General features: G+C 40.4%; 1 protein-coding gene across 1 annotated transcript in view; it reads left to right on the forward strand.

Moving 5' to 3' along the window:
- The first annotated feature begins 4,414 nt into the window (after positions 1–4,414).
- Positions 4,415–11,071, forward strand: part of LOC138971954 (secreted frizzled-related protein 3-like) — a 52,074-nt gene continuing 45,417 nt past the window's right edge. The window contains exons 1-3 of the mRNA XM_070344800.1: positions 4,415–4,667; positions 5,402–6,082; positions 7,023–7,314. Coding sequence (XP_070200901.1) covers positions 5,880–6,082; positions 7,023–7,314 — 495 coding nt within the window. The 5' untranslated portion in view covers positions 4,415–4,667; positions 5,402–5,879. The remainder of the gene's footprint in view (positions 4,668–5,401; positions 6,083–7,022; positions 7,315–11,071) is intronic.

Below are 11,071 nucleotides of genomic sequence, written 5' to 3' on the forward strand. Positions count from 1 at the left end.
AGTATACATGCTTTTTTTCGTCCGGCCCTCGCCCATTGAGGGTAACTCGATTAATAACAAGAAGAAATAGAAGTTAATTTAATTACAATACAATGTATATAATTAACATGTCAAACAATTAAAAAGACATTTCAAAATGCATTATGAATATCAAGCAATGATGTAATATTATCACATAATTATTTACTTGTTTCCAAGAGAAACAGCATATACATTTCATTGAAGGAAGTTTCACTGAATTGCATTTTAACTAAATCAGGAATGGAGTTCCACAATAAGGCGCCAGAATAAGAAAGACTTGATTTGTAAAGGTCAATTCTAGGGGTTGGGGTAATTAATTTGTTTAGTTTTATTGAATTATTCAGTTTGAAATTTGAGGCAATGAATGTAGGTGCATTCCCTGACATAATTCTATGCACCATTGCACCTTTGTTATAGATAAATTTTGATTTGATAGGAAGAATCTTTAAATTTTTATAATCAGACGTAGAGAGAGATGCATTTTTTAAAAGAATTAATTTAACAGCTCGTCTATGTAAAGAGCACAAGTGTTTCAAAGTGTTTGCACTTGCAGAGTCCCACACTGTGGACGCATAATCAATAGTTGATTGAATTAATGCCTGAAAAAACAGTTTCCGTGTGCGTAGGTTTAGAAAGTGTTTAATTTTTGATAACTGATGTATTTTGTTAGAAATATTTTTACAAAGTGTATCTAAATGTTTTGACCATGTCCAAGACAGATTATTATCAATGGTTATTCCCAAAACTTTATGGTTATCAACTTCAGTTACATCTTGATTTTGTATTTGTAGTTTAGGAAATTTTGATGATATATTTTGTCGTTTTTGTCTAGTGGTTAGAAGCATGCATTTAGTTTTATTTGGGTTCAGTGACATATGGTTTAGTTCTGACCATTCCAGCAATCGATCCATGTTTTCTTGGAGGACTCTTGCTAGCTCACTTAGATCTTTGTGACTAGAATGAATTGTAGTATCATCTACAAATAGTTCACACATACATTTAACAAATAATGGTAGGTCATTAATATAGATAGAAAATAGTAAAGGACCGAGAATAGAACCTTGTGGAACTCCAAACCTTACTGTTTGTTTACAGGAGTATGATTGATTCAGATAAGTACTTTGCTGTCTGTCTGACAGGAAAGATTTTAAAATGTTAACAGAATCAGTTGCCAATCCATAAATCTCAAGCTTTTTGATAAGGAGTTTATGGTCAATTAGGTCAAAAGCTTTAGCAAAGTCAACCAATAGAGCAGCACAGAACTGGTTACTATTAATGTTGTTTAGCCATTGGTCAACTAAGCTGATCAGCGCTGTTTGACATGAGTGTTTTTGCCTAAAACCTAATTGCTTATCATGTATCAATTTGTTGTCCTCAAAGTGCAAAAGAATATGCTTATTGATATGTTTTTCAAGAGGCTTTGAAAGGATTGACAGAATTGATATTGGTCTGTAATTTGAAGGATTTGTAGTATCCCCCGATTTAAAAAGAGGAATCACTTTAGCCTGTTTGAATTTACTGGGAAAACAGCATTGGTCGATACATATGTTATGAATGAAAGTTAATGTATCCGTGATTATTGGAGCTGCCATTTTTATAATTTTTATAATTTTTGAGAGAGAGAGAGAGAGAGAGAGAGAGAGAGAGAGAGCGAGAGAGAGAGAGAGAGACAGAGAGAGACAGAGAGAGACAGAGAGACAGAGAGAGAGACAGAGAGAGACAGAGAGAGAGAGAGTGAAACTGAATCTGAACTTGGCTTTATTGCCAAAGAATAGAGGTTTTAAGCAAAGCCTAATCTTACAACCTGTCCCGTATTCAAACACTTAAAGGCAGGTTGCATGCTACATTCGATTTTTTTAACGATTAGCGATCTTCAAATGTCAATAAAAGCACTCGCAAAGGAATGGTGAGGCGAAAACGCCGAAGAATTATTGAGTAAAACAATACCAACCGAAATGCAGTTGCTACTGTGCACGGAAATTCCTGACAGAGGTGACGTCTATCGCCTCAGACCACATCACCAGTGAACTGTTTCAAATCACAAAAGACACCATTTAAATCTAGCTCATGGCCTGGGAACGTGGCACATGACTAACGCTACAAGAAAAGTATACTCAAGCTCTACATTTTTTTTCTGCAGTCTGCGAGTGGGGCAGTATATCTTGAGACCTTGTCACTTCAAAGACTCTTCCTAAATCCATTCTCGTATTGCTAATGACCTGAACGATCAACACCTTCCCAACTTTCAAATACAGAATAAATATAATCATCATCAGTGACATTTCAACGTGAAAATCTGGCCTGTTTTTATAGCCGGATAGTACCCCGTTAAACACAATAAAGCGATAACACCCGATTGTGACACAACCCTAACTCGACCGCTGACTCTTTACAAAGTATAATGCTGAAAGCGGTTATAAAAGTCTTAGAAAGTTCAGTATGGTATTTTATGTCATATAAAGAAGAAGAAAAATGACCGCTGCACTGTGCTTCTTTCGTCCAATTATTATTTTAGCAACACATTTTGGAGAAGCAACGCCACCCGACAGGGGACTTATTGTCGGACACCGTTCAGTTCTTCCCGCAAAAACTGTTTTCTCAGGGTGTGACTTTTACAAAATGTAATCTTTGTGTACAAAAGAAAAACATGTCTGTATGAAACACATTCAGATAATAAGGTTGTACTGAATTAAATCGAATTGAATTGGACTGAATATCTGAATTTATAAGTGCGCATTTTTGCTTTGCTGGCTTGGACTGAATTTTGACAAATAGTGATTGTTTCTCTATGGATCAAACAAAGAGTACGCTCAAGTAAACTAGTGGACTGGCGTTCATTAAATTCTGAAAGGTATTTATTGTTTTTCTATAGCAAAAACAAGCAGTACGCTCAAAATATTGGGCTGACTTTCATTTACTTTTGAAATATTGCAACGTTATTACTTCTTTGCACTTAGTCGCGCATTTTCGCTTGGCTGGCTTTGACCGAATCTAGACAGGTACCTAGTTATTGTTTCTTCATAACTTAACTGAAAACGAGAAATGCGCTTAACACACTGGGCTGGCTTTGGCTGAATTTTAAAAGGTAGTTCTTGATTCTTTATGTCTGAAACAACATAATAGGCTGCAGGAGCAAAGTTTTCACTGAGGTTACAGGATTCGTTGCGAATCGACCACCCCGTGTGCTAATAGAGGAAGCTAGCGTCGGGCTATAGTAGAATATGTTTCATTCATAAAAGCCTGCCCACCCAACACCGGAGTGAACTTTCCGTCCCGCCGCCGTCGTCAGTCGTTTGCTCTCGTCGCATGGCCCAGTCTGCTCCTTTCCATATCCATTCACAACTTGTATCTTCTCCCACCCCCTCCCCTTACCTCGTCTGCCCCCTCCCGAGGCCCCCTCCTTCCCGTTTCTGTGTACCCTTCTCACTCTCTCTGTTTGTCTGTCTGTCTTTCTGTATCTCTCTCTCTCTGTTTGTCTGTCTGTCTTTCTGTATCTTTCTCTCTCTGTTTGTCTGTCTTTCTGTATCTCTCTCTCTCTCTTTCTCCGTCTTCCATTTTCCGACCTCGGCCAACACACACACAGACACTTTACTAAAATACCCCCTTTTCCCTATCCCATCAAAATTACTTTGCCAAGTTTAGCAGTCCCCTTTTCTCCCTATCAACCCCCACCTACCTCTCCATTATCACTTGATCACCTCTCAGTTTGTACCCCTACACCTCTCTCGGCTCACCCCCTCTTCTTCCGCCCTCCTCCCTCCCCTCACCTCCTCATTCCTTCCTACGAAGGTTTGTACTGAAGTTTTAGTCTCTCACACACCCACCCTCACCCCATCCTCCCTCTCATTCCCATCTTGTTCCGCTCACTCCTCTCCCCTCTTCTCCCCTCCTCTCCCTCCGCCCTCATACCCTCACCTTCGCCCTCCTTTACAGGTTTTGTAGTGAAATTTTCGTCGTCGTCAGTTTGTAAAGTTGTTCATTGGGTGGGAGGACGCTCGGCTTTTAATTCCTCCTTCGCCGATTTGTTGAACCGGAGGTCAGTTGACATTTCGGCGCACGACGCCTCTGTGCCTGCATTTGTTCGCCGTCAAGGGATATATTCACGCTCTTGTGATTTCTAGACTGCAGCTCGTGTATCGCTCCAAGTTTTCACAGGATAACGATACTTAGATTTGCTTCGAAGTTAACGCGAAAAGTTCGAAGACTGGTTGAAAAGACAGACAGAAGTTGAACTTTTTTTGAGAGAATTAGGACCTTAAAATCTATGAATTTGCTTTTCAAATAACTGCGAAAAGTTAACAGTCTGGTTGAAAAAAACTAAAACAGACAGAATTTGAGCTATTTTTGATGAGAGCGTCCAGAACTTAATATTATAGATCATTTTTCATGCGGCATATACTTTTGTGTGAGGAAAACCAACTCTACTTTTTGAATGTACTTTATCTTCATCCGTTAGGCGGCCACACTCGTATTGATTATTCTGCCGCGTAATGTTATTGTAGACTGTTTAAGTGTATACATATACAACAAATTGCCTTTGAATATTTCTTTTGAAACAATGAAGTGACTGCTACTTCCTCAGCAATCAACGTTACACTGATTCCGAAAACTAGTGGAAGCACCCGTTCATCACAAATCTGAAACAAGTGAGTATTTGTACAAAATAAAATGTGTTTTTGTAATAATTATACATTCCCACCGTAGTACTTGAACAATAAAACAACAATAACAACGAAAAGAAAAGCATGAACCGTAACTTGTTTTGGAAATGTCGTATACAGTTACACATATCTTGCTGTAATGGTTTTGTCAAATAAAACTGTTAAAGGTACCACCCCTCTTGTGTAAGCGATCATTTTGAATGACGACAGACTTTAAAGGTACATTCAGATCTGGCCAGGCTTGTTATTTTATTTTATGGGATACGACTACTCCTCCACTTGGCACCATACCAGAAATCAACACCCTGACTGCTTGGTTATGTGAGTTGGAAGTTTGTTTATGAATTAATTTCGTAAAAAGACACTATAGTGGCTTTTACGAAATGAATTCAATCCACACAAAAAACCGCTGTGCACAGAGAGCACCGAGACTGTTGCTTGTTGGTACATGCATGTCACGAAGTGGAGGGCTGGTCTTATCCCATGATTCTACAAGCTGTTGTGGTGATCGACATGATGGTTTACACTCGGACGCTAGTATTCTCAACTATGTACAAACGTTATTCAAACTTAATCGCTCGGGAACCCCGTACTTTCATTGGGGGATGGGAAATATTTCTGAAACACGTTCTGTTTATTTTATCTGAGAGTTCTTTTCGAGTATGAACGCCGTACAAGAGTATGTTCAAGATGAATAAAATGATATCGTTTATTTTCAGACTGCAAACAGTATGGGACAGAACAACCGGGAAATTGTACGTTTTGTGAAGTCATCTGATCTTGTGTCCGAGACAGCAACACAGTCAAGAATACGACCGTCTTTGACTTATACAAGGAATAACAAGCAGACACCATAGAGCGTGTCCTTCAACAAGATCTTTGACGTCCGTAAGAGATGTCACCTCTGCCTATTTTGACCTCAGAGTTTGTCACGTATTCCTGTCGGAACATAGGTCCTTTCAGAACGTCCTTCATCCTTTCCACTAATTCCACCTATTGACGACTTTGTTTGCATGTCCTTCGAGAACGTTCATCTACCCGCCAATTTGGTTCACCTTTGACCACTTCGTCGGCACGTCCTTTAACTAACTGCCTTCGTCTTTGGGAGAAAGAGTCTCGTCGTCTTTTACCTCGGAGGTCATCAGACAAGTACACCACGTGCACAAACTGTGGTGAAAAAACACAAGATAACTCATCATGTTGCTGTTTCCAAGGAAGTCGCGCCCTTGCAGAGCCATGGCAACAGTCTCCATGGTGATTGTTTGCCTGTGCCTGCTGAAGAGTCTGCGCGTGACGTCAGCCTTTGTGCATCGCCTGGACAAGTGCGAGCCCATTGACATCCCCAGGTGTCGCTCCATGCCCTACAACATGACGCGCATGCCCAACCTGCTGCATCACAGGTACGTCACTTCCTGCCCTTTAAACATTATACATTCTATATTTCGTTAGCTCAGAAAAGGTGTGTGTTTTATCGTTTTGTTGTTGTTTCAATTAATTGTATTTAAAAAATATTATAGTTTTTTGTTGGTTTTTGTTGGTTTGTAGCTGTTTTTATTTGTTGAGCAGTTTTGAGTGTATCTTTGACATCGTCAGTCCTTCCTTTTCCTTGTTTTTATTTTCTCTGTTTTGGCCTGCTTGTCTCTCCACCGTGTGTGATATATGCCCGTCCTTCCTTGCTTCCTTCCATCAGTCTGATTGACTGTCAGTCTGTTTTTGACACTGGGGTCACTGGCTCTCCTCCTTTCCGTTGTGTTTTGTTTTGTTTTGTGGTTGGTGTTGTTGTTAGTTTTTTGTGGCCACCACCCCCCCCCCCCCCCCCCCCCCCCACTTACCCCTTCAATAATTGCAGCATCCAGTGTTCCTTCGTTTGTTCGATCGAATTTTTTTAGTTTGTTGAAAAAGAGTTATGTATCGATTGAACACAGAATTTCCCTTCTTTGGGTAATGTCGACATGTGACGTCAGAGGCTGGAGAAAAAAAACCAGTGATTGTTTGTGTGCGATCAATCTAAAAATAAATAAGAATTCTAACTAAAATAGATCGATACATTAATGTTATTTGTACTTATGACCAAAATATGATATTTGACACAGGTCTCGATAGCCATTGTTAACCTCGAGCGCTAACATTGTCTCGGGGAAAAAATTACCTGTCTCGATCAGCGTAAAATATACTTTTGTCATAAATGCAAATAACGTTCAAACAAAAAGAGAACACAACAGTGACCAGGTTTGGTACATTCTTAATCAATATTTTGACAGCTTGTCGCTGCCTTCTTCGGGTTGGTAACAAGTAAAGAGTGACGGAGCATCGAATAACGTGTATTAATGTTGCCCGCAGCACGCAGGAGAACTCGCGCCTGTCGTTCGACCAGTTCCACATGCTGCTGGACCAGAACTGTTCCGACGTGCTGCTCTTCCTGCTGTGCGCCATGTACGTGCCTATCTGCACTGTGGCCTTCCAGCCCGACCCCATCCCCCCGTGTCGCGGGGTGTGCGAGCGCGCACGTGCAGGCTGCGAGCCGCTCATGAACGTGTATAACGTGTCGTGGCCCGAGGCCCTGAGCTGCGCCAAGCTGCCCCGCTACGAGCGAGGCGTCTGCGTGTCCCCTGAAGCCATCGTCAGCCCCAACGCTCCTGCCAAACGTGAGTACCATGGAACCGCCCAAGACTTCTCTTTTTGACCCTGTATTCCAAAGTGACATCTCTGACGTCATAAGTGAGAAAAGATATAGAAGACGTCAGAATGCGAAGCATCACGTCACGTAAAACATTGTCACATCTCCCAGGAACTGATAACGAATTTCGAAAAAGAAGTGTGTCTCGGTGAGTTCGTCATATCGACAGAAAATCGAACGTAAGGTCACCGCCAGGCTGTGCAATTATCGGTGTCGGATCTTGTTAAGACATACCCATTTTAAGACCTTGCTTTTTCACATTTTCTTGTCATAAGCTCTGTCAATTTACTCCCATTTTCAGACTTCCTCCTTGTGCTGGACATTCTTCAATCGCTGTTGCCTCAATGAGGAAGTTCAGTTGAACTCCCCAGTTAAGACACCCGCGTCGAAAATCTGAGAACATCCAAATGGTCTAGCCTTGCGATAAGCGTACTAGCTGTAGTTCTTTAACCATTGTCGGTTGAGGGTGTTTGTAGGGGTAGGTTGTTGTTGTTGTTGTTAGGTTGTTGCTATTATTGTTGTTGTTGTTGTTGTTGTTGTCGTCGTCTACGTTTTTCTTGTCCTAATTGTCTGCACAAAAATGTCTTCGTCGTATGACCTTAAATGCTGGTTGATGGTTTTTAAACTCCTAACTGTTGCAATGAGCTTAGTCATTTCATTGTCAGAGCATGTGAACAATTTGTCGTCAACGATATTAACTTTTATTTTTTCCGTCCGGAAACAAGTCGCGAAAATGAGAATACAGGTTTTGACTTTCATCCTTTTTGTCATCTTATGTAGGGTTGCACTAATTATGAACCCCTTGCATGTTAGAATTCTGTTGATTGAATTAAACATGAAGTTTATTTTAAGCTTAAGCCCACACACACACACACACACACACACACACACACACACACACACACACACACACACACATCCCGCCACACACACACACGCACGCGCGCGCACACACGCACGCACGCACACTCGCACGCACGCACGCACGCACACACACACACTCGCACGCACGCACGCACGCACGCACGCACGCACACACACACACACACACACACACACACACACACACACACACACAATCAGTGCAAATGAAGCATCATGGCCAAAGGGAGTTCCTGCTCATCCTCATCTTCTGAATATTTTTTTGTTCAAGGAAGAAGCCAGCGAGAAAGATTATCTTATTCTAATGTCCAAACATATCGTACTTCTCGGCCTTTGTAAACGCAGACAAGGATGATAAAACTGAAAAGGAAAGGAGATAATGTACTTAAGTTTCAATTTTAAGAAAATGATTTTAGTTTACAAAACAGAATTAATTCAGAAAGGATAAGTAAACATGTGGATCAATCAATCAACGAATCAATCAAGCTATTAATGAATGAATACATCAATCAATCAATCAATCAATCAAAATGAAATAACGAATGAACAAACATATCAAGCAATTAATCAATCAATGAGTCAATCAATGAGTCAATCAATGAGTCAATCAATCAATCAATCAATCAAAATGAAATAACGAATGAACAAACATATCAAGCAATTAATCAATCAATGAGTTAATCAATCAGTCAATCAACCAATCAATCGATCAACGAATCAACCATCAAACAATCAAGTATCCAATCAATCAATAAATCAATCATCAATCAAGCAATCAAGCACAGACAAGAAAAAAATCTGTTGTAAGTCAACCAAATACTGCACTCGTAAACGTTTTTCCTCTAGGCTAGAAGTTAAGAATTACCTTTTCACCAGCGTGTGTTTTTCCACTTGCCTTAAACACAGAATATTTGAAGATCTTGAGACTGAGAAGATGAGAGAGAGAGGGAAGGCAGAGGGGGGGGGGGGGAGAGACAGAGACAGAAGAGAGACATACACAGAGATAAGGATAAATGATAAATCTTTATTATTCGAAGGTAATAGAATAAGCATTCTCATAATTTTGTTTACATCCAGCCATCGCCCAGAATAGAGAAGCACAAGACTTTAATAGTATTACCAAACAACTAATGTATTTTACATGTGAGAGAGGGAGAGAGCACAAAACTACTCCATTCAAAGTCAATTACAGACAAATGACGTTAATGATAAACAACCGTAAAGCATACACTGAAGAACATTCACTCATACAGGTCAACGTGCATTACCATGTTATTCATCAGTAGGCAGATATGTTCTTCGGTGGGTCGTCTGTCAGCAGTCGGGACACTTTCAGGTCCTCGTCAATCAAGTACGATTAGCGATCCACTTTAAAAAAAAATATAAAAAAAAGTAAACCAGGACTTTAGGGACATGCTTTCTCTAATCCACTCTTACCCTCTCCGGCTCCGTCAAGAGCAGGTAATCGAGAGTTGTAGATCGAATGTCAACAGCCTCTTGTAATTATCAAGAGGGGAGATAAGCAGCTCTTTCTATGATCAGACAGAGTTGTCGGTGACTGGCAAGGCAGACCTGTTAGCAGGCTGTCAGCACCTTCTTTGAGGGTAAGGCTTTGATAGAGGGCGTTCCTATCGCTCATCGACAGATGAAAAGCACTTCACAAACTCCAAGTTTTCTTTACTTTAAAGGAAGGTCAACTTGAAAAACTTTTGACTTCAAAAACGCTGAAGAGAGAACCGTGTCTCTTACTCTTGTGCTCTACAGTATCCAATGTCAGCTTGCGGTCTATTTTTCACCAGCAATGCTTGGTATTTTGACCTTCGCCATGTTTTACACTATTCCAAGATGGTTCTCAAACATATGCGTATCCAGGTGGGTGTACTCAGGAGAAAAACAAACATCCAACAACATGTAAACAGGCAAAGCAGCCTTGCATATACAGGGTGGTTAAAAAAAAGCGCCCTGTTTTCTTTTTGATCTCATTTTGACTGCGGAGAGAGATTTAGAAATTGTGTTCACCAAACAAAAGCAGAATGATGGGAGATTAATAGTCTTGCAAATTTGTTAGAAATTGGTTTGTCCTTAGTAGTTAATAATATGCTCTATCCAGGCTCCTATTCGTAGAAGAACTGCTGCAACACGAACGTTGAAATTGTCCATGACCTGTCAGCTGGTATGCGCCTGATTTCCCTTCTGATGTCCTCCTTCAGAGCTGCCAGGGTCTGGGGATTATTGCCATAATTATATTCTGTCCTGGGTACCCCCCACAGAAAGTAGTCGGGTGGGATGAGATCAGGGGAGTAGGGTGGCCAAGTCAGTGCGTCGTGAAATGAGCATATCGCCAGGGAAGAGGAAGCTGGATAAAGAATAAGTGGATAATGTGTTGCTGTAAGTTTATTGTTTCGTTATTTTGTTAGAATGTATGTGTATTTGATGTTTAATATGTAAAGCGCGGAGAGCATAGTTTACTGTGGTTCGCGCTATATAAGCTGTCATTATTAGTATTATTATATTATTATATTAAAACTGCTAAAGACAGACCAATGTCTACCAAATTTGCAAGACATAATCTCCCATTATTCTGCTATTGTTTTGTGAAGACATTTTTAAAATCTTTCTTTGCAGTCAAAAATGAGATCAAAAAGAAAATAGGGCGCTTTTTTGGGACCACCCTGTATATGTCCTGCATAACCATGTCAATGTAAGAAGGAAAGGGAAGTAAGCGCTCTAAATATATATAACAACAGTAAGTGAGAGTTATACGGAACCAGCCTCCTGTCACCTAAGAGAATAACACTGAATCACTTAAAGTACACTTATATGAACACAC

Source organism: Littorina saxatilis, linkage group LG7 (assembly GCF_037325665.1).
Source record: "Littorina saxatilis isolate snail1 linkage group LG7, US_GU_Lsax_2.0, whole genome shotgun sequence".
Taxonomy (NCBI): Eukaryota; Metazoa; Mollusca; class Gastropoda; order Littorinimorpha; family Littorinidae; genus Littorina; species Littorina saxatilis.